The sequence below is a fragment of the Nerophis lumbriciformis genome, linkage group LG16 (assembly GCF_033978685.3).
Source record: "Nerophis lumbriciformis linkage group LG16, RoL_Nlum_v2.1, whole genome shotgun sequence".
In the NCBI taxonomy this organism is placed as follows: Eukaryota; Metazoa; Chordata; class Actinopteri; order Syngnathiformes; family Syngnathidae; genus Nerophis; species Nerophis lumbriciformis.
The window spans coordinates 31,304,342-31,329,598 of record NC_084563.2 but is presented as its reverse complement, the minus strand read 5'-3'; the positions used below and the strand labels follow the sequence as shown (position 1 = coordinate 31,329,598).

At 39.3% G+C, this 25,257-nt stretch overlaps 1 protein-coding gene across 3 annotated transcripts in view; it reads right to left on the bottom strand.

Annotated features, from left to right (window-relative positions):
* The window catches only part of LOC133617179 (microtubule-associated serine/threonine-protein kinase 1-like), a 154,562-nt gene that overhangs the window by 21,906 nt on the left and 107,399 nt on the right, over positions 1 to 25,257 (bottom strand). For all 3 annotated transcript variants that reach the window (XM_061976984.2, XM_061976985.2, XM_061976986.1), the window contains 8 exons: positions 17,176 to 17,308; positions 14,402 to 14,469; positions 10,070 to 10,146; positions 7,479 to 7,687; positions 7,270 to 7,408; positions 3,462 to 3,594; positions 3,213 to 3,378; positions 92 to 193 (listed from right to left, as the gene is read on the bottom strand). In XM_061976984.2, the coding sequence (XP_061832968.1) occupies positions 92 to 193; positions 3,213 to 3,378; positions 3,462 to 3,594; positions 7,270 to 7,408; positions 7,479 to 7,687; positions 10,070 to 10,146; positions 14,402 to 14,469; positions 17,176 to 17,308 (1,027 nt within the window). The remainder of the gene's footprint in view (positions 1 to 91; positions 194 to 3,212; positions 3,379 to 3,461; positions 3,595 to 7,269; positions 7,409 to 7,478; positions 7,688 to 10,069; positions 10,147 to 14,401; positions 14,470 to 17,175; positions 17,309 to 25,257) is intronic.

The window sequence follows — 25,257 nt, the reverse complement described above, 5'->3', positions numbered from 1 at the left end:
ACACACACACACACACACACACACACACACACACACACACAGCGCCATGAACACATGAGTCCAAGTCCCAGGTCTGGGGGCCTGGTAGTACCTGTGCCCAGCCTGACGAGGGGGTTGGTCTGCAGCAGGGTGGAGATGAGGGCCTGAGCGTCTGCAGGTAAGACCTCCTCACCGTCAGGCCAGACGATGTCATCTGGTGGAAGAAGCAGATAGAAAGTTCCATTGGATCAATGCAGACTGGACTCAGGGAGCGGTTTTATATGTGGGAGCACCTAAGTCACATGTGTCAACCTCAAGGTCTGGGGGCAAGGTCACATGGTTTCATGTGGCCCCATCGTGGCCCGCCAAGCATTGAACGTGGTCTGCCACATCATTTAATGTGGTCTGCCATATCATTTAATGATATGGTGGGCCACAATAAATAATGCAAAAGACCACGTTAAATGACATGGCGGCCACATTAAATGATGTGAAAGACCACATTGAATGACATGGTGGGCCAAATTAAATTATGTAAAAGACCACGTTGAATGGCATGGTGGGCCACGATAAATGATGTGAAAGACCACATCGAATGACATGGCGGGCCACAATAAATTATGTGAAAGACCACATTGAATGACAGGGTGGGCTACATTAAATGATGTAAAAGACCACATTGAATGATATGGCCAGCCACAATAATTGATGTGAAAGACCACGTTGAATTATATGGCCAGCCACGATAAATGATGTGAAAGACCACATTGAATGACATGGCGGGCCACAATAAATGATCCGAAAGACCACGTAGAATGACATGGCGGGCCACTATAAATGATCCGAAAGACCACGTAGAATGACATAGCGGGCCACAATAAATGATGTGAAAGACCACATTGAATGACATGGCCAGCCACTATAAATGATGTGAAAGACCACATCGAATGACATGGTGGGCCAAAATAAATTATGTGAAAGACCACATTGAATGACATGGGGGGCTACATTAAATCATGTGAAAAACCACATTGAATGACATGGCGGGCCACAATAAATGATGTGAAAGACCACGTTAAATGATATGGCGGGCCACAATAAATCATGTGAAAGACCACATTGAATGGCATGGTGGGGCACAATAAATAATGTGAAAGACCACGTTGAATGATATGGCAGGCCACAATAAATGTGAAGTGAAGCGAATTACATTTATATAGCGCTTTTTCTCAAGTGACTCAAAGCGCTTTACATAGTGATGTAGCCCATGGTGGGCTACATTAAATCATGTGAAAGACCACGTTAAATGACATGGCGGGCCACAATAAATGATGTGAAAGACCACGTTAAATGATATGGCGGGCCACAATAAATCATGTGAAAGACCACGTTAAATGACATGGCGGGCCACAATAAATGATGTGAAAGACCACGTTGAATGACATAGTGGGCCACTATCAATGATGTGAAAAACCACTTTGAATGACATGGCGGGCCAACATAAATGATGTGAAAGACCACATTGAATGATGTGGTGGGCTACATTAAATCATGTAAAAGACCACGTTAAATGGCATGGCGGGCCACAATAAATGATGTGAAAGACCACATTAAATGATATGGCGGGCCACAATAAATGATGTGAAAGACCACATTGAATGGCATGGTGGGCCACAATAAATGATGTGAAAGACCACATCGAATGACATGGTGGGCCAAAATAAATGATGTGAAAGACCACATTGAATGACATGGTGGGCCACAATAATTGATGTGAAAGACCACATCGAATGACATGGTGGGCCACAATAAATGATGTGAAAGACCACATTGAATGACATGGCGGGCCACAATAAATGATGTGAAAGACCACATTGAATGACATGGAGGGCTACAATAAATGATGCGAATGACCACCGTGAATGACATGTCGGGCCACAATAAATGATGTGAAAAACCACATTAAATGATATGGCGGGCCACAATAGATCATGTGAAAGACCACATTAAATGACATGGTGGGCTACATTAAATCATGTGAAAGACCACATTGAATGATGTGGTGGGCTACATTAAATCATGTAAAAGACCACATTAAATGGCATGGCGGGCCATAATAAATGATGTGAAAGACCACATTAAATGATATGGCGGGCCACAATAAATGATGTGAAAGACCACATTGAATAGCATGGCGGGCCACAATAAATGATGTGAAAGACCACATTGAATGACATGGCCGGCCACAATAAATGATGTGAAAGACCACATTGAATGACATGGTGGGCTACAATAAATGATGCGAATGACCACCCTGAATGACATGTCGGGCCACAATAAATGATGTGAAAAACCACACTGAATGATATGGCCAGCCACAAAATAAATGATGTGAAAGACCACATTGAATGACATGGCCAGCCACAATAAATGATGTGAAAGACCACATTAAATGACACGGCGGGTCAAATTAAATGATGTGAAAGACCACATTAAATGACATGGCGGGCCACATTAAATCATGTGAAAGACCACTTTAAATGATATGGCACGCCACTATAAATGATGTGAAAGACAACATTAAATGACATGGCGGGCCACAATAAATGATGTGAAAGACCACAGTGAATGACATGGCGGGCCAAATTAAATGATGTGAAAGACCACATTAAATGACATGGCGGGCCACATTAAATCATGTGAAAGACCACTTTAAATGATATGGCAGACCACAATAAATGATGTGAAAGACCACGTTGAATGACACGGCGGGTCAAATTAAATGATGTGAAAAACCACATTAAATGATATGGCGGGCCACGATAAATCATGTGAAAGACCACTTTAAATGACATGGCAGGCCACAATAAATGATGTGAAAGACCACATTGAATGACACGGCGAGTCAAATTAAATGATGTGAAAGACACCATTAAATGATATGGCCAGCCACAATAAATGATGTGAAAGACCACATTAAATGACATGGTGGGCCACAATAAATGATGTGAAAGACCACATTGAATGACATGGTGGCCCACAATAAATGATGTGAAAGACCACATTGAATAACATGGTGGGCCACAATAAATGATGTGAAAGACCACATTGAATGACATGGTGGTCTACATTAAATGACGTGGAAGAACACATTGAATGATGTGGCGGGCCAAATAAAACGATGTGGCGGGCCAAATAAAACGATGCGGCAGGCCACACCTGGCCTCTCTCACCTGTGATGACCTGTCCAAACAGCTCCTCAGGTGTGTCTCCAAAGAAAGGCACGCAGCCCACCAGGAACTCGTAGAGGATGATGCCCATGGCCCACCAGTCCACAGGCTTGCCGTAGCCCTGACGGAGGATCACCTCGGGGGCGATGTACTCGGGCGTGCCACACACCTGAGCAGTGACATTTATTTGGCTACATTCTTCTGACAACCACCATCATTCATTAACAGAAACAAAAGGAGTAGAATCCATACCTGCTTATCCAGGAACTCCCTGGCGTCCTTCTCGATGTGGCCCTCGTACAGGTTGGTGGTGAGGCTCATCAGGCCCATTTTGGACAAGCCAAAGTCTGTCAGCTTGATGTGTCCCATGGAGGTGATCAGTAGACTGGAGGAGGAGACACAGACACGGTCCTTGGTTAGTCCGTCTCAACATCATCTGGCGCACCTGCGAGGCTCGGTCGGAGTTTTAAACGGGAACAAATGTCGTTCTTTTTTCATGCATTCTAAATCATAGAATATGGCAAGCAAGAGGTGGTTACATGTCCCTTGGCAAGTTTCTGTTGGAATAATAATGTGTATGGTATCACACAACTTTAGTATGCTTAAAGTCCGTTGCTATAGTTATTAGCTATTGTGCTCAAGCTATACTTTTTCTATCTGTGCAAGGACAAAACTTCTTGTCTGAGGGGTGGCCTCAGCCGCAGATGTTATCTTTAATTTAGCCCGCTAACAGCCAAGGACTTCAAGGACCTCAACGAAGACAAGACGACAGCACGCAGACGAAGCGGAGACAAGGCGAAATCACAAGGCCCCCAGCACATTCCGTCACGTATTGTGCGTACTGGAGCTGCTTTGCATGATATATGTGACCACTCCTTTTAGAGGCGGCCTCAGTGATGTTGACTGGGGAACTCCTGAATAAATAGAGGGACGCGGGAGCTGTACCTTAGAGCGTAGGGCGAGACTGTGACTAAGTGTGCAGCTCCATGCGTTCTCCTCATGAGCTAAATAAATTGAACTCTGTCTCTGCATGATTCCTTGCTTCTTATCTGTTTAATAGATGTCATCAGTGTTTGAACCTGACAGTTTCACTGCAATAAGGCACTTTTGGTAGCCATCCACAAGCTTTTGCTTGAATTTTTGACCACTCCTCTTGACTAAATTGGTGCGGTTCAGCTAAATGTGTTGCTTTTCTGACCCCAAACACACGTCAAAAGTGGTAAAGGAATGGCTAAATCAGGCTAGAATGAAGGTTTTAGAATGGCCTTCCCAAAGTCCTGATTTTGGAGGCAATGCAGCAGCTCAATGTGTAAATATAGCAGCATAGTCAGGTTCAAACACTGTTGACATTTATTAAACAAGACAAGAAGCAAGGAATTAAACAGAGACATTATCAAATTTGGCTCAATTGAGGAGAGCGCGTACACCTGTACCCTTGTACGGTGTTCCGACACGCTCCTGACGAAAGATTGTACGCCTCCTCTTTTATTTGGACTTTCCCTGATTACGTGGCAACCGCTGTTTCTAAGGGAGGGGGGGTCGTAAACAGCCATCGCCTTTGGTTACAGAACAGTTCAAGGAAAAGGTCGGTTCAAAGAAAAGGTCGTAAAAGAGTTCAAAGAAGAGGTGCCTGGAACTTGGGCAGATCCTGCTTTCTCTCCGCTTTGTAGTTCTCGGGTCAAAACAAAATCTTTCTGTGGATTACCATACATGAAAGAAACAGAACACCTTCATGTTGCTTCCCATCCTACACAGTGGAGTTTGACAAGCCTTCTTCTTGGTAGGTTCAAAGACAGCTTTTGTCAGTCATATAACTTGGTATTTAAAACATGCTAACTGTATGCACGTTTACTTTAGCATACTAGCATGTTAAAATTCAAGTGCTAGCTTTTTGAGCTCATTTTGCTACAGTTTACCCTAAGGTCATATAACTTGGTATGTGACAGCTGTTAACTGTTCGTGTGCTAACATTAGCATGCTAGCACACTAACATCACAATGCTAACTTTTTATTTTTTGCAAATTTTACACTTTTTTGTCTAATTCCGCAGCAATACACCTTACAGTCATATAACTTGGTATTTAAAACATGCTAACTGTATGCCTGTTTACGTTAGCATGCAAGCATGCTAACATTCAAGTGCTATCTTTTTGAGCTCATTTTGCTACCGTTTACCCCAGTCATATAACTTGGTATTCAAAACATGCTAACTGTATGCATGTTTACTTTAGCATGCTAACATTCAAGTGCTAGCTTTTTGAGCTCATTTTGCTAGCGTTTACCCTCGAGTCGTATAACTTGGTATGTGACAGCGGTTAACTTTTGTCTTCTCGCCGGGAACTCACGTTTTGAGATAACTTAGATACAATTATTCTGACAGCTAGTTAGCTAGCTAAAAGTAGTTCCTCTGCGTTAGCGCTTATAAAAATAATATCGCTAATACTAATACAGGTCACGACATGTAAATGGATCTTTTCCGCCTATAAAGCGCTCTAAAAACATCCAAAAACCTCCATCAAGGTTTTATACACACACTGTAAGTATACCGTATTTTCCGCACTATAAGCCGCACCTAAAAACCACAAATTTTCACAAAAGCTGACAGTGCGGCTTATAACCCGGTGCGCCTTATATATGGATTAATATAAATATTTATTTTCATAAAGTTTCGGTCTCGCAACTACGGTAAACAGCCGCCATCTTTTTTCCCCGTAGAAGAGGAAGCGCTTCTTCTTCTATGGTAAGCAACTGCCAAGGTAAGCACCCGCCCCCGTAGAAGAGGAAGCGCTTCTTCTTCTACGGTAAGCAACCACCCGCCCCCGTAGAAGAAGAAGCGCGCGGGTATTACGTTTCATTTCCTTTGTGTGTTTACATCTGTAAAGACCACAAAATGGCTCCTACTAAGCGACACGCGTATAACGCAGAATTTAAACTTAAGGCAATAAGTCATGCCGAAGAACACGGAAATAGAGCAGCAGCAAGAGAATATAACATAAATGAATCGCGCCCACATCACAGATGGTGTCAAAAAACAAGTGAAGCACACAAATACAACACTCGCCGTCATTCCGGGTGGATTAACCAAAGAACTCCAACCGCTCGATATTGGTGTCAACAGGGCATTTAAAGCACGACTGCGAACGGCGTGGGAACAATGGATGACCGAAGGCGAACACACCTTCACTAAGACAGGGAGACAGCGCCAGACGACATACGCCAACATCTGCCAGTGGATCGTAAATGCCTGGGCGGATATTTCGGTCACAACTGTGGTCCGAGCTTTCCGGAAGGCAGGATTCACAGAACTGCTGGACAACAACAGCGACACTGACTCCGATGACTTCGACGAGACGGAGCCGGCCATTTTGGATCCCGTATTCGCCCAACTTTTTAATTCGGACACCGAAGGAGAAGAATTCGAGGGATTTATGAATGAAGAATAACTTCAGAAAGTGAGCGTTATGTTTATTTTGTGTGTTGTGACATTAACGTTCGAGCAACATTAAGTTATTGATGCACTATTTTGAATTTTACTATGTTTGTGATTGCACATTTGCACATTACCGTACATTTTGGGAGTGAACAGAGTTGTTAGAACGCTGGTTTTTAATATATTATTAAAGTTTGACTGACCTATCTGACTGTTTTTTTGACATTCCCTTTAGCGCAGTTAGATGCGGCTTATAACACGGGGCGGCTTATAGGTGGACAAAGTTTTGAAATATGCCGTTCATTGAAGGCGCGGCTTATAACCCAGGGCGGCTTATGGTGCGGAAAATACGGTATATGTAGTATCTAGTAACATTCATAATAACATGTAAGAGTTACATATGTTCCCCTTCAACAACAAGACTACTAATAACGGCAGATTTGTAAATGGAGTATTGTTGGCGCTTTTTGGATGTTTTTAAGAGGGGATAGTACACTCCAACTAGCTGCATTGCTGCTAGCCACCTCTTACTTGCCGTATTTTACGATTTAGAATGCATGAAAAAAAAGAAATCACATATGTGTTGTTTTACATAAGGGTTGTGAATGATAGGCAAAAAAAAAGACTCACTTGTCAGGTTTGAGGTCTCTGTGGACGATGCCGTAGTTGTGCAGGTACTCCAGGGCCAGGACGGTCTCGGCAAAGTACATGCGGGTCAGTTCTACAGGGAGAGCCCCGATGTTCTTCAGCAAGGTGGCACAGTCCCCACCTGCAGGCACACAAACACCATGGAGCACGCCCGCTTCTCCACCCGCTGGCTTCCGGCATGTCGCCCTCACCCTCCACGTACTCCAGCACCATGCACAGGTGTCGGCGCGTCTCGAAGGAGCAGAACATGGACACCACGAAGGGGTTCTCGGCAAAGGTGAGGATGTCCCTCTCCACAAAGGCCTGCTGGATCTGGTTCCTCAGGATCAGGTTCTGCTTGTTGATCTTCTTCATGGCGAAGCGCTGACGGGTCTCCCTGTGGCGCACCAGGTAGACCGCCCTGGGAGGCGGAACACAAGGAGACCATGGAAACGTGGATGAAAAATAGTTCGTCATGGGATGACCTTTTTCACCCTAGGGCCGGGGTCGGCAACCCCACATGTTGAGAGAGCAATGTTGGACCAGAAATACAAAAAACAAATCTGTCTGGAGCCGCAAAAAGTTAAAAGTCTTATATAAGTGTTATAATGAAGGCAACACATGATGTAAGTGTCTATATTAGCCTACTATCAAAATGACTTCAAAAGTCTTATATAAGTGTTATAATGAAGGCAACACATGATGTAAGTGTCTATATTAGCCTACTATCAAAATGACTTTAAAAGTCTTATATAAGTGTTATAATGAAGACAACACATGATGTAAGTTTCTATATTAGTTATCTTAGCCTACTATCAAAATGACTTTAAAAGTCTTATATAAGTGTTATAATGAAGATAACACATGTAAGTGTCTATATTAGTTGTATTAGCCTACTATCAAAATGACTTTAAAAGCATTATATAAGAGTTATAATGAAGACAACACATGATGTAAGTGTCTATATTAGCCTTCTATCAAAATAACTTCAAAAGTCTTATATAAGTGTTATAATTAAGACAACACATGATGTAAGTTTCTATATTAGTTATCTTAGCCTACTATCAAAATGACTTTAAAAGTCTTATATAAGTGTTATAATGAAGGCAACACATGATGTAAGTGTCTATATTAGCCTACTATCAAAATAACTTCAAAAGTCTTATATAAGTGTTATAATGAAGGCAACACATCATGTAAGTGTCTATATTAGCCTACTATCAAAATAACTTCAAAAGTCTTATATAAGTGTTATAATTAAGACAACACATGATGTAAGTTTCTATATTAGTTATCTTAGCCTACTATCAAAATGACTTCAAAAGTCTTATATAAGTGTTATAATGAAGGCAACACATCATGTAAGTGTCTATATTAGCCTACTATCAAAATAACTTCAAAAGTCTTATATAAGTGTTATAATTAAGACAACACATGATGTAAGTGTCTATATTAGCCTACAATCAAAATAACTTCAAAAGTCTTATATAAGTGTTATAATGAAGGCAACACATCATGTAAGTGTCTATATTAGCCTACTATCAAAATAACTTCAAAAGTCGTATATAAGTGTTATAATGAAGGCAACACATGATGTAAGTGTCTATATTAGCCTACTATCAAAATGACTTCAAAAGTCTTATATAAGTGTTATAATGAAGGCAACACATGATGTAAGTGTCTATATTAGCCTACTATCAAAATAACTTCAAAAGTCTTATATAAGTGTTATAATGAAGGCAACACATGATGTAAGTTTCTATATTAGTTATCTTAGCCTACTATCAAAATGACTTTAAAAGTCTTATATAAGTGTTATAATGAAGACAACACATGATGTAAGTGTCTATATTAGTTGTATTAGCCTACTATCAAAATGACTTTGAAAGCATTATATAAGAGTTATAATGAAGACAACACATGATGTAAGTGTCTATATTAGCCTACTATCAAAATGACTTCAAAAGTCTTATATAAGTGTTATAATGAAGACAACTAGTGATGTAAGTGTCTATATTAGCTATATTAGCCTACTATCAAAATGACTTTAAGTCTTATATAAGTGTTATAATGAAGACAACACATGATGTAAGTGTCTATATTAGCCTAATATCAAAATGACTTCAAAAGTCTTATAAAAGTGTTCAAATGAAAGCAACACATGATGTAAGTGTCTATATTAGCTATATTAGCCTACTATCAAAATGACTTTAAAAGTCTTATATAAGTGTTATGATGAAGACAACACATGATGTAAGTGTCTATATTAGCCTACTATCAAAATGACTTCAAAAGTCTTATATAAGTGTTATAATGAAGGCAACACGGGATGTACAGTAAGTGTCTATATTAGCCTACTATCAAAATGACTTCAAAAGTCTTAAACAAGGGGTATAATGAAGGCAACACATGATGTAAGTGTCTATATTAGTTATGTTAGCCTACTATCAAAATGACTTTAAAAGTATTATATAAGTGTTATAATCGATGTGAATTGTCACAAAAAGGCTGCACCACAATCACACAAACACTGGGTAAAGAGCAACTTTCTGAAAGCGCGTATCCTGGGAAACGAACATACCTTTTACTTTCACTTTCACTTTGACTTTAATTCCACTCACAGCTGCTGGTGGAAGTAGTTAACACATTTAAAAAGTGATTCTGAAGGGAATTCACCCCAATTTTACCGCCGGCGGCCCCCAGGGAAATTGAGTTTGAGACCTTTTGGGAGTCCGAGGGTAATAGAAGCACGTGGTTTCAACATAATCCTCAAAACATGGTCTGATTTATGTTCAGTTCTTACCCGTAAGCTCCGTTGCTGATCAGTTTGATGCTCTGAAAGTCTTCCTCGCTTGGCGGCTTGATGGCCCTCGCCTTCCCCTGGGGCCAGACACAAGATTGTCGGATTAAAACGACGACGTCTTCATCCACCTTCAGCTGGTACGTGCAGGTAGTTAACCACCTCTAACTCCGCATGGTGAATCCACCGACATCTGCGTGCGCTTTCAAAAATGTCGCTTGTGCTTCTCGGCCGTCAACAGTATTAACGCCATACTTGCCAACCCTCACGGATTTTCCGGGAGACTCCCGAAATTCAGCGCCTCTCCTGAAAACCTCCCGGGACAAATTTTCTCCCGAAAATCTCCCGAAATTCAGGCAGACTCAGGTCCTCCACAATATAAAAAAGCGTACCTGCCCAATCACGTTATAACTATAGAATGATGGAGGGCGAGTTCTTGGTTTCTTATGTGGGTTTATTGTTAGGCAGTTTCATTAACGTCCTCCCAGCGCGGCAACAACACACAACAACAGCAGTCACGTTTTCGTCTACCGTAAAGCAGTTGGTCTGCCGTAAACAGCAATGTTGTGACACTCTTAAACAGGACAACACTGCCATCTACTGTACATGCATATGTGACAATAACATCTACGGCTTTTAGAGAGTGCAGTGCACAACTGCGCACACAACAAGGAGACAAAGCAGAACGCATCATCAGAGAGGGTGTTCAGCATGCTTAGAAAAATAGTGACAGAGAATAGAACAAGGATGGACAATTCAACCCTTAACTCAACAATGAGTAGATGAGTGTTATGTGTGTGTATATGTGTAAATAAATGAACACTGAAATTCAAGTATTTCTCTTATATATATATATATATATATATATATATATATATATATATATATATTCTCTTATATATATATATATATAATATATATATATATATATTCTCTTATATATATATATATATATATATATATATATATATATATATATATATATATATATATAAGAGAATATATATATATATATATTATATATATATATATATATAAGAGAATATATATATATATATATATATATATATATATATAAGAGAATATATATATATATATATTATATATATATATATATATAAGAGAATATTATAGAATATTAGAAGTATTTCTCTTATATATATATATATATATATATATATATATATATATATATATATATATATATTCTCTTATATATATATATATATATATATATAATATATATATATATATATTCTCTTATATATATATATATATATATATATATATATATATATATATATATATAAGAGAATATATATATATATATATTATATATATATATATATATAAGAGAATATATATATATATATATATATATATATATATATAAGAGAATATATATATATATATATTATATATATATATATATATATAAGAGAATATATATATATATATATATATATATATATATATATATATATATATATATATATATATATAAGAGAAATACTTGAATTTCAGTGTTCATTTATTTACACATATACACACACATAACACTCATCTACTCATTGTTGAGTTAAGGGTTGAATTGTCCATCCTTGTTCTATTCTCTGTCACTATTTTTCTAAGCATGCTGAACACCCTCTCTGATGATGCGTTCTGCTTCGTCTCCTTGTTGTGTGTGTATATATATATATATATATATATATATATATATATATATATTAACATGCTAACTTTTTTCTGCTAAATTTAATTTGTTTTTCCTCTAATGAGACAGCCATACACCTTACAGTCATATAACTTGGTATGTGAGACGTGCGAACTGATAGCATGCTAAGGTTAGGTGGCGAGCATGCTACAATTAGCACGCTAACTTTTAGAGCTAGTTGTGCAACCGTTTACCCCAGAGTCACGTAACTTGGTACGTGGCACTTGTTGACGGTTAGCATGCAAACGATAGCTAGCTAGCAAGCTAACTTAATGCTAACTTTCTCATCTAATTTAAATTTTTTTGTCTAATTCCGCAGCCATACACCTTACAGTCCTATAACTTTGTATTTGAAACATGCTAACTGTATGCATGTTTCTGTTAGCATGCTAGCATTAAAGTGCTAGATTTTTGAGCTAATTTTGCAACCGTTTCCCCTAGAGTCATATAACTTGGTATGTGACAATTGTTAACTGCTAGCATACTAACATCAACATGCTAACTTTTTTTGCTAAATTTACGTGTTTCCCTTCTAATGAGACAGCCATACACCTTAAAGTCATATTAGACTTAGACTTAGACAAACTTTAATGATCCACAAGGGAAATTGTTCAACATGGATAGTTCAACAACGATAGCGAGCTAGCAAGCTAACTTAATGCTAACATTTTCATCTAATTTTACACTTATTTTTCTATATTTCCGCAGCCATACACCTTACAGTCGTATAACTGTATTTCAAACATGCTAACTATATGCATGTTTCCGTTAGCATGCTAGCATGCTAACATTAAAGTGCTAGTTTTTTTAGCTAATTTTGCAACTGTTTCTCCTAGAGTCATATAACTTGGTAGGGGACACGTGCTAACCGATAGCATGCTAACATTAGCTTGCTAGCATGCTAAAATTAGCACGCTAACTTTTTGAGCTAGTTTTGAAACCGTTTACCCCAGAGTCGCATAACTTGGTACGTGGCACTTGTTGACGGTTAGCATGCAAAGGATAGCTAGCTAGCAAGCTAACTTAATGCTAACTTTTTAATCTAATTTTAAATGTTTTGTCTAATTCCGCAGCTATACACCTTACAGTCATAAAACTGTATTTGAAACATGCTAACTGTATGGATGTTTCCGTTAGCATGCTAACATTAAAGTGCTAGCTTTTTAAAGCTAATTTTGCAATCGTTTCCCCTCGAGTCATATAACTTGGTATGTGAGACGTGCTAACCGATAGCATGCTAAAATTAGCACGCTAACTTTTTGAGCTAGTTTTGCAACCGTTTACCCCAGAGTCACATAACTTGGTACGTGACACTTGTCGACGGTTAGCATGCAAACGATAGCTAGCTAGCAAGTTAACTTAATGCTAACTTTATCTAATTTAAAAAATGTTGTCTAATTCCGCAGCCATACACATTACAGTCATATCACCGTATTTGAAACATGTTAACTGTATTGCTTCCATTAGCATGCTAACATTAAAGTGCTAGCTTTTTAAAGCTAATTTTGGAACCGTTTCTCCTAGAATCATATAACTTGGTATGTGAGACGTGCTAACCGATAGCATGCTAACGTTAGCTTGCTAGCATGCTAAAATTAGCACGCTAACTTTTTGAGCTAGTTTTGAAACCGTTTACCCCAGAGTCACATAACTTGGTACGTGGCACTTGTTGATGGTTAGCATGCAAACGATAGCTAGCTAGCAAGCTAACTTAATGCTAACTTTTTCATCTAATTTTAAATTTTTTGTCTAATTCCGCAGCCATACACCTTACAGTCATATAACCGTATTTGAAACATGCTAACTGTATGCATGTTTCCGTTAGCATGCTAACATTAAAGTGCTAGCTTTTTAAAGCTAATTTTGCAACCGTTTCCCCTAGAGTCACATAACTTGGTACGTGACACGTGCTAACCGATAGCATGCTAAAGTTAGCTTGCTAGCATGCTAAAATTAGCACGCTAACTTTTTGAGCTAGTTTTGCAACCGTTTACCCCAGAGTCACATAACTTGGTACGTGACACTTGTCGACGGTTAGCATGAAAACGATAGCTAGCTTGCAAGCTAATCCATCCATTTTCTACCGCTGCCACCTCATCGCATGCTAATGCTAACTTTTTCCATCTAATTTTACACTTTTTTCCCTTTATTTCCGCAGCCATGCACCTCACAGCCGTGTTACTTGAAACGTGAGACATGCTACCTGTTAGCATGCCATCCTTAGCACACATGCTAAGTGTTAGCATTTTAATGTGCGCATGCTAACATTTTCGGCTAGCTCTGCAGCTCATTTCGTACAGTTACACCTAAAACTCACAGATTCAGACACTCGGCACCATCTTAAAAGCCCGGGGGTTTCCGGCGACCCCAGGTGAGAGGTCCAGACCACAGACAACAGGCCCATAAACATTTATGTGGGAATTTTGTAGTTTTTGGATATTATTTTTTTATCTTAATCATAGATTAGAGACAATACTGAACTCCTGTTTTCATTCCAGTGTCCAATTTGGGATTCTTACTGAATATTATATTGCTTTTTCTTGCTGACCCAAACCTTCTACTGGGTGTGTTTCCTCCCAGTAAATATCACCTTTATGGGCCTGACTGAGGTGTTTTTTTACCTCTGTGGAGTCATCCGTCTCGGGCGTGTGCGGACCTTCGCTGTCGTAGCTGTCCAGGCTGGCGATGTCTGCGTGGAAACACAATCGTTTGTGTGCAAATAAAAAAAAAGGAAGCATTTTTCTTTCTCCCTCACATGTCAGACACAAAGTGATTCCGTGTCACATTGGGGGATAAAAAAAAAAAGAGAATTAATGTTTCCTTCAGCTCTCCCTCCCACTCGCCGGCAGAAAGCTGCTAATTTCCTCTCTTCTTGCAGCAGCAGTGGTGTGCCGCTGGAACACATTATTATTATTATTGTCATCCCGCTGATTGTTCGTTAGAGCGCACACAACACACCGTCGGATCAAGCGTCAGGCGGGTGTTTGATGCGGCGTGGGTGGGAGCGCGCGCCCACGCGTCAGGAAGCAGACCTCAAAGCAGAAAAGTCTCTTATCTTTGGCAGAATTGATCAGAAGGAGCAGAAAATAATCCTCACCGATTCACAAATAAGGCTTTGGTGAGGAGTCATTGCAGGGCACATGGTCTACCATCCAGGGAACAGCCACTGATTACACCGGGTGCATTAGAGCGGGTGATTTAGACTGGGTGATTTAGACCAAGGCCATTAAACCAGTTGCTTTAGACCGGATGCTTTGGACTGTGTGCTTTAGACCGGGTGATTTAGACCAAGGCCATTAAACCAGGTGCTTTGGACCGTGTGCTTTAGACCGTGTGCTTTAGACCGGGTGCTTTAGACCGGGTGCATTAGACCGGGTGCATTAGACTGGGTGCATTAGACCGCGTGCTTGAGACCGGGTGTTTGAGACCGGGTATTTGAGACCGGGTGCTTTAGACCGGGTGATTTAGACCAAGTCCATTAAACCAGGTGCTTTAGACAGGATGCTTTGGACCGGGTGCTTTAGACCGGGTGCATTAGACCGAGTGCTTTAGACCGAGTGCTTTAGACCGGGTGATTTAGACCAAGTCCATTAAACCAGGTGCTTTAGGACCGGGTGCTTAAGACCGGGTGCAGTAGACCGGGTGCTTCAGACCGAGTGCTTTAGACCGGGGGCTTTGGACTGGGTGATTTAGACCAAGTCCTTTAGACCGGGTGCATTAAACCGGGTGCTCTAGACCGGGTGCTTTAGACCGGGTGCTTTGGACTGGGTGATTTAGACCAAGTCCATTAAACCAGGTGCTTTAGACCGGATGCTTTGGACCGGGTGCTTTAGACCGGGTGCATTAGACCGGGTGCTTTAGACCGGGTGAATTAGACCGGGTGATTTAGACCGGGTGATTTAGACCGGGTGATTTAGACCAAGTCCATTAAACTGGGTGCTTTGGACCGGGTGCTTTGGACCAGGTGCTCTACACCGAGTGTTTGAGACCGGGTGCATTAGACCGGGTGCTTTAGACCGGGTGTTTGAGACCGGGTGCTTTAGACCGGGTGCTTTAGACCGGGTGTTTGAGACCGGGTGTTTGAGACCGGGTGCATTAGACCGGGTGCTTTAGACCGGGTGTTTGAGACCGGGTGTTTGAGACCGGGTGCTTTGGACCGGGTGTTTGAGACCGGGTGCATTAGACCGGGTGCTTTAGACCGGGTGATTTAGACCGGGTGTTTGAGACCGGGTGCATTAGACAGGTGTTAATTAACTAACTAGTAGAAGCTTTTAAGTCCCATCTTAAAACTCATCTGTATACTCTAGCTTTTAAATAGACCCCCTTTTTAGACCAGATGATCTGCCCTTTCTTTTCTTTTCTCCTCTGCCCCCCTCTCCCTTGTGGAAGGGAGACACACAGGTCCGGTGGCCACGGATGAAGTGCTGGCTGTCCAGAGTCGGGACCCGAGGTGGACCGCTCGCCTGTGCATCGGTTGGGGACATCTCTGCGCTGCTGACCCGTCTCCGCTCAGGATGGTCTCCTGCTGGCCCCACTATAGACTGGACTCTCACTATTATGTTAGATCCACTATGGACTGGACTCTCTCACTATTATGTTAGATCCACTATGCACTGGACTCTCACTATTATGTTAGATCCACTATGCACTGGACTCTCACTATTATGTTAGATCCACTATGGACTGGACTCTTACTATTATGTTAGATCCACTATGGACTGGACTCTCACTATTATGTTAGATCCACTATGGACTGGACTCTCACTATTATGTGAGATCCACTATGGACTGGACTCTCACTATTATGTTAGATCCACTATGGACTGGACTCTCACTATTATGTTAGATCCACTATGGACTGGACTCTCACTATTATGTTAGATCCACTATGGACTGGACTCTCACTATTATGTTAGATCCACTATGGACTGGACTCTCACACTATTATGTTAGATCCACTATGGACGGGACTCTCACTATTATGTTAGATCCACTATGGACTGGACTCTCACTATTATGTTAGATCCACTATGGACTGGACTCTCACTATTATGTTAGATCCACTATGGACTGGACTTTCACAATATTATATTAGATCCACTATGGACTGGACTCTCACACTATTATGTTAGATCCACTATTTCTGTGTAAATAACTCATTTCACAAGGTATTTATTAATCTGCGACTTATAGTCCAGTGCGGCTAATATATAGAAACATATTTTTTTCTTCCAAAATATTAGTGGGTGTGGCTTATTTAACGGCGCTCTTTATAGTCCTGAAAATTATTCACATAGATTTGACAAGTTATCTGCTATTCCGTCCGCCTGTAAATATGTTTCCTTATAAGGAACTATCCAAACAATACCCCGTGACACAAGTTCCCGCTCTCCACCTTCTAGCGGGTCCCTGGTGAGCCCCAGCTGGCTGATGATGTACCGAGGGATGTCCGCCTTCATCAGCTGGCCCTCCTTGGCGTGGTCCTCTGCCGCCTCCAAGAGGTGGTAGAACTCCTCCGGGTTAAACTCCTGTCGCGTCAAAACGAATCAAATAAGTCCTAAATAGCAAGTAACAATGCACACGCACAGAAGGAAAGTACACAAGCGCCTTGATACTCACCCAGTACTTGGAAAGTGCTGCATTGTGCCTCGGAGCCTAAATAATGGCTTCTAACACTTTTATATTGGTGTGAAATACACAAGTCACACCTTGCCCAGGTGTAATATCTCGCCAAAGCAACGGCTAAGTGAGGCCATCAAAAATATAAATTCCTCCATTTTCCACGCCGCTCGTTTTTATGAGTTTCACAGGTGAGCTGGAGTCTGTGGAACGGTTCCAATCGGTTGAGAAATGTGGAATATGGAGAGGTTTGTATAATGCCCACTCACTTGCAATGGGGAGAAAATTCCTGGAAATTCCGGGTAAACTTTGGGGAAAGGGAAATCAGGTTTTACGTTTGATGTAGTGTGTGTGGATGGTTGAAAGGTCGGAATCAGGTAAAAAGTAGGGCAAAATTTTGAGAATTTAAAGGGCATTGTAGAACTATGAATATGTTCTTTCATTTGAAAGGGGATTTCCTGGAAATTTGGGGAAAATATTTTTATTACATTTTTTTTTTTTTGATACTAGCACAGTTGTCCCAGTTGATATGTCTGGGTTGCTGTTGGAATTTTTGAAAACGGCTGAAAAATGTTGACCCAATAACAGTTTGATTTGAGAATTGGTATTTTGGAATTCCAGGAATTTGTACGAAACAAAATAGGAGTGTTTGATGTCCCAACTAAGAAGAATGTTTTGAAGGTGGAATGGTCAAAAGCGGTTGAAAAATGTGTATTGTGAAAACTTTCCAGGAAGAGGTGAAAATAGGGCGGTGGAAAACCGGGATTTCTGAAAATTCCTGGAAATTTTGTGAACTAGTTTTGATTGTCCAAATTGAGTGGAGTGTGTGGATGGCAGAACGGTTCGTATCGGTTGAGAAATGTGGGATATGGAGAGGTGTGTATATTGCCCATTCATTTTCAATGAATTCCTGGGAATTCCGGGTAAACTTTGGGGAAAGGCAAATCATGTTTTGCGCTTGATGTATCAGAAGAGTAGTGTGTGTGGATGGTTGAAAGGTCGGAATCAGGTAAAAAGTAGCGCAACATTTTGAGAATTTATAGGGCATTGTAGAACTATGAATATGTCCATTCATTTGACGAGGGATTTCCTGGAAATTTGGTAAAAAAATGGAATTTAAAAAAATATTGACACTAGCACAATTGACGCAGATGATATGTAAGGGTTGGTGTTGGAATTTTTGAAAACTGTTGAAAAATGTTGACCCAATAACAGTTTAAATTGAGAATTGGTATTTTGGAATTCCAAAAATTTGTAAAAACACGGAATTTGTACGAAAACAAAATATGAGTGTTTGTTGTCCCAACTAAGAGGAATGTTTTGAAGGTGGAATGGTCAAAAAGCGGTTGGAAAATGTGTACTGTGAAAACTTTCCAGAAAGAGGTAAAAATAGGGCTTTAAAAAAACTGGGAATTCTCGCAATTACTGGAATTTATTTTTCTTCCAGGGTGAGTGGAGTGTGTGGATGGTGGAACGTTTCGAATCGGTTAAGAAATGTGGGATATGGAAAAGTGTGTATATTGCCCATTCATTTTCAATAAGGAGAACATTCCTGGAAATTCCAGGTAAACTTTGGGGAAAAGGGAAATCATGTTTTGTGCTTGATGTATCAGAAGAGTAGTGTGTGTGGATGGTTGAAAGGTCACAATCAGGTAAAAAGTAGCAGAACATTTTGAGAATTTATCGGGCATTGTAGAACCATGAATATGTCCATTCATTTGAATGGGGATTTCCTGGAAATTTAGGAAAAAATGGAATTAAAAAAAAAAATTGATACTAGCACAATTGTCCCAGATGATATGTATGGGTTGGTGTTGGAATTTTTTTTAAACTGTTGAAAAATGTTGACCTAATGACAGTTTGAATTGAGAATTGGTATTTTGGAATTCCTGGAATTTGGAAAAAAAAAAAGGGAATTTGTACAAAAACAAAAATAGGAGCGTTTGTTGTCCCAACTAAGAAGAATGTTTTGAAGGGAGAATGGTAAAAAGCGGTTGAAAAATGTGTACTGTGAAAACTTTCCAGGAAGAGGTAAAAATAGGGCTTTAAAAAAACTGGGAATTCTCGCAATTACTGGAATTTATTTTTCTTCCAGGGTGAGTGGAGTGTGTGGATGGTGGAACGTTTCGAATCGGGTGAGAAATGTGGGATGTAGAGAGGTTTGTATATTGCCCATTCATTTTCAATGGGGAGAAAATTCCTGGAAATTCCGGGTAAACTTTGGGGAAAAGGAAATCATGTTTTGCACTTGATGTATCAGAAGAGTAGTGTGTGTGGATGATGGTAAGGTCGGAATCAGGTAAAAAGTAGCGCAACATTTTGAGAATTTATCGGGCATTGTAGAACTATGAATATGTCCATTCATTTGAATGGGGATTTCCTGGAAATTTGGGGAAAAATGGATTTTCAAAAAAATATTGATACTAGCACAATTGTCCCAGATGATATTTGGAATTTTTGAAAACGGCTGAAAAATGTTGACCCAATAACAGTTTGAATTGAGAATTGATATTTTGGAATTCCAGGAATTTGTAAAAACCCGGAATTTATTTAAAAAAAAATAGGAGTGTTTAATGTCCCAATTAAGAGGAATGTTTTGAAGGTGCAATGGTCAAAAGTGGTTGAAAAATGTGTACTCCGAAAACTTTCTAGGAAGAGGTGAACATAGGGTGGTGGAAAACCACGATTTCTGAAATTTCCTGGAAATTTTGTGAAATACTTTGATTGTCCAAAGTGAGTGGAGTGTGTGGATGGCGGAACGGTTCGAATCGGTTGAGAAATGTGGGATATGGAGAAGTGTGTATATTGCCCATTCATTTTCAATGGGGAGAAAATTCCTGGAAATTCCGGGTAAGCTTTGGGGAAAGGGAAATCATGTTTTGCGTTTGATGTATCAGAAGAGTAGTGTGTGTGGATGGTTGAAAGGTCGGAATCAGGTAAAAAGTAGGGCAACATTTTGAGAATTTAAAGGGCATTGTAGAATTATGAATATGTTCTTTCATTTGACGAGGGATTTCCTGGAAATTTGGGGGAAAAAATTTAATAAATTTTTTTTTTTGATACTAGCACAGTTTTCCCAGATGATATGTATGGGTTGCTGTTGGAATTTTTGAAAATGGCTGAAAAATGTTGACCCTATAACAGTTTGATTTGAGAATTGGTATTTTGGAATTCCAGGAATTTGTACGAAACAAAATAGGAGTGTTTGATGTCCCAATTAAGAGGAATGTTTTGAAGGTGCAATGGTCAAAAGCGGTTGAAAAATGTGTACTCCGAAAACTTTCCAGGAAGAGGTGAACATAGGGTGGTGGAAAACCACGATTTCTGAAAATTCCTGGAAATTTTGTGAAATACTTTGATTGTCCAAAGTGAGTGGAGTGTGTGGATGGCAGAACGGTTCGTATCGGTTGAGAAATGTGGGATATGGAGAAGTGTGTATATTGCCCATTCATTTTCAATGAGGAGAAAATTCCTGGGAATTCCGGGTAAACTTTGGGGAAAAGGGAGATCATGTTTTGCGCATGATGTATCAGAAGAGTAGTGTGTGTGGATGGTTGAAAGGTCGGAATCAGGTAAAAAGTAGCGCAACATTTTCAGAATTTATCGGGCATTGTAGAACTATGAATATGTCCATTCATTTGAATGGGGATTTCCTGGAAATTTGGGAAGAAACTGGAATTAAAAAAAAAAATATTGATACTAGCACAATTGTCCCAGATGATATTTGGAATTTTTGAAAACGGCTGAAAAATGTTGACCCAATAACAGTTTGAATTGAGAATTGGTATTTTAGAATTCCAGGAATTTGTAAAAACACAGAATTTGTACAAAAGAAAAATAGGAGTGTTTGATGTCCCAACTAAGAGGAATATTTTGAAGGTGGAATGGTCAAAAGCGGTTGAAAAATGTGTACTGTGAAAACTTTCTAGGGAGAGGTGAAAACAGGACGGTGGAAAACCGGAATTTCTGAAAATTCCTGGAAATTTAGTGAACTAGTTTGATTGTCCAAGGTGAGTGGAGTGTGTGGATGGTGGAACGGTTCGAATCGGTTGAGAAATGTGGGATATGGAGAGGTTTGTATATTGCCCATTCATTTTCAATGGGGAGAAAATTCCTGGAAATTCCGGGTAAACTTTGGGGAAAAGGGAAATCATGTTTTGCGCTTGATGTATCAGAAGAGTAGTGTGTGTGGATGGTTGAAAGGTCGGAATCAGGTAAAAAGTAGCGCAACATTTAGAGAATTTATCAGGCATTGTAGAACTTTGAATATGTCCATTCATTTGAATGGAGATTTCCTGGAAATTTGGGAAAAAAATGGAATTAAAAAAAAATATTGATACTAGCACAATTGACGCAGATGATATGTAAGGGTTGGTTTTGGAATTTTTGAAAACTGTTGAAAGATGTTGACCCAATAACAGTTTGAATTGAGAATTGGTATTTTGGAATTCCAGGAATTTGTAAAAACACGGAATTTGTACGAAAACAAAATAGGAGTGTTTGATGTCCCAACTAAGAGGAATGTTTTGAAGGTGGAATGGTCAAAAAGCGGTTGAAAAATGTGTACTGTGAAAACTTTCCAGGAAGAGGTAAAAATAGGTCTTTAAAAAAACTGAGAATTCTCGCAATTACTGGAATTTATTTTTCTTCCAGGGTGAGTGGAGTGTGTGGATGGTGGAACGTTTCGAATCGGGTGAGAAATGTGGGATATAGAGAGGTTTGTATATTGCCCATTCATTTTCAATGGGGAGAAAATTCCTGGAAATTCCGGGTAAACTTTGGGGAAAAGGGAAATCATGTTTTGCGCTTGATGTATCAGAAGAGTAGTGTGTGTGGATGGTTGAAAGGTCGGAATCAGGTAAAAAGTAGCGCAACATTTTCAGAATTTATCGGGCATTGTAGAACTATGAATATGTCCATTCATTTGAATGGGGATTTCCTGGAAATTTGGGAAGAAACTGGAATTAAAAAAAAAAATATTGATACTAGCACAATTGTCCCAGATGATATTTGGAATTTTTGAAAACGGCTGAAAAATGTTGACCCAATAACAGTTTGAATTGAGAATTGGTATTTTAGAATTCCAGGAATTTGTAAAAACACAGAATTTGTACAAAAGAAAAATAGGAGTGTTTGATGTCCCAACTAAGAGGAATATTTTGAAGGTGGAATGGTCAAAAGCGGTTGAAAAATGTGTACTGTGAAAACTTTCTAGGGAGAGGTGAAAACAGGACGGTGGAAAACCGGAATTTCTGAAAATTCCTGGAAATTTAGTGAACTAGTTTGATTGTCCAAGGTGAGTGGAGTGTGTGGATGGTGGAACGGTTCGAATCGGTTGAGAAATGTGGGATATGGAGAGGTTTGTATATTGCCCATTCATTTTCAATGGGGAGAAAATTCCTGGAAATTCCGGGTAAACTTTGGGGAAAAGGGAAATCATGTTTTGCGCTTGATGTATCAGAAGAGTAGTGTGTGTGGATGGTTGAAAGGTCGGAATCAGGTAAAAAGTAGCGCAACATTTAGAGAATTTATCAGGCATTGTAGAACTTTGAATATGTCCATTCATTTGAATGGAGATTTCCTGGAAATTTGGGAAAAAAATGGAATTAAAAAAAAATATTGATACTAGCACAATTGACGCAGATGATATGTAAGGGTTGGTTTTGGAATTTTTGAAAACTGTTGAAAGATGTTGACCCAATAACAGTTTAAATTGAGAATTGGTATTTTGGAATTCCAGGAATTTGTAAAAACACGGAATTTGTACGAAAACAAAATAGGAGTGTTTGATGTCCCAACTAAGAGGAATGTTTTGAAGGTGGAATGGTCAAAAAGCGGTTGAAAAATGTGTACTGTGAAAACTTTCCAGGAAGAGGTAAAAATAGGTCTTTAAAAAAACTGAGAATTCTCGCAATTACTGGAATTTATTTTTCTTCCAGGGTGAGTGGAGTGTGTGGATGGTGGAACGTTTCGAATCGGGTGAGAAATGTGGGATATAGAGAGGTTTGTATATTGCCCATTCATTTTCAATGGGGAGAAAATTCCTGGAAATTCCGGGTAAACTTTGGGGAAAAGGGAAATCATGTTTTGCGCTTGATGTATCAGAAGAGTAGTGTGTGTGGATGGTTGAAAGGTCGGAATCAGGTAAAAAGTAGCGCAACATTTTCAGAATTTATCGGGCATTGTAGAACTATGAATATGTCCATTCATTTGAATGGGGATTTCCTGGAAATTTGGGAAGAAACTGGAATTTAAAAAAAAAATATTGATACTAGCACAATTGTCCCAGATGATATTTGGAATTTTTGAAAACGGCTGAAAAATGTTGACCCAATAACAGTTTGAATTGAGAATTGGTATTTTAGAATTCCAGGAATTTGTAAAAACACAGAATTTGTACAAAAGAAAAATAGGAGTGTTTGATGTCCCAACTAAGAGGAATATTTTGAAGGTGGAATGGTCAAAAGCGGTTGAAAAATGTGTACTGTGAAAACTTTCTAGGGAGAGGTGAAAACAGGACGGTGGAAAACCGGAATTTCTGAAAATTCCTGGAAATTTAGTGAACTAGTTTGATTGTCCAAGGTGAGTGGAGTGTGTGGATGGTGGAACGGTTCGAATCGGTTGAGAAATGTGGGATATGGAGAGGTTTGTATATTGCCCATTCATTTTCAATGGGGAGAAAATTCCTGGAAATTCCGGGTAAACTTTGGGGAAAAGGGAAATCATGTTTTGCGCTTGATGTATCAGAAGAGTAGTGTGTGTGGATGGTTGAAAGGTCGGAATCAGGTAAAAAGTAGCGCAACATTTAGAGAATTTATCAGGCATTGTAGAACTTTGAATATGTCCATTCATTTGAATGGAGATTTCCTGGAAATTTGGGAAAAAATGGAATTAAAAAAAAATATTGATACTAGCACAATTGACGCAGATGATATGTAAGGGTTGGTTTTGGAATTTTTGAAAACTGTTGAAAAATGTTGACCCAATAACAGTTTAAATTGAGAATTGGTATTTTGGAATTCCAGGAATTTGTAAAAACACGGAATTTGTACGAAAACAAAATAGGAGTGTTTGATGTCCCAACTAAGAGGAATGTTTTGAAGGTGGAATGGTCAAAAAGCGGTTGAAAAATGTGTACTGTGAAAACTTTCCAGGAAGAGGTAAAAATAGGTCTTTAAAAAAACTGAGACTTCTCGCAATTACTGGAATTTATTTTTCTTCCAGGGTGAGTGGAGTGTGTGGATGGTGGAACGTTTCGAATCGGGTGAGAAATGTGGGATATAGAGAGGTTTGTATATTGCCCATTCATTTTCAATGGGGAGAAAATTCCTGGAAATTCCGGGTAAACTTTGGGGAAAGGGAAATCATGTTTTGCGTTTGATGTATCAGAAGAGTAGTGTGTGTGGATGGTTGAAAGGTCGGAATCAGGTAAAAAGTAGCACAACATTTAGAGAATTTATCGGGCATTGTAGAAATATGAATATGTCCATTCATTTGAAGGAGGATTTCCTGGAAATTTGGGAAAAAACTGGAATTAAAAAAAAATATTGATACAGTTGTCCCAGATGATATGTATGGGTTGGTGTTGGAATTTTTGGAAACTGTTGAAAAATGTTGACCTAAAGACAGTTTGAATTGAGAATTGGTATTTTGGAATTCCTGGAATTTGGAAAAAAAAAAGGGGAATTTGTACGGAAAAAAAAATAGTAGCGTTTGTTGTCCCAACTAAGAAGAATGTTTTGAAGGGAGAATGGTCAAAAGCGGTTGAAAAATGTGTACTGTGAAAACTTTCCAGGAAGAGGTAAAAATAAGGCTTTAAAAAACTGGGAATTCTCGCAATTACTGGAATTTATTTTTC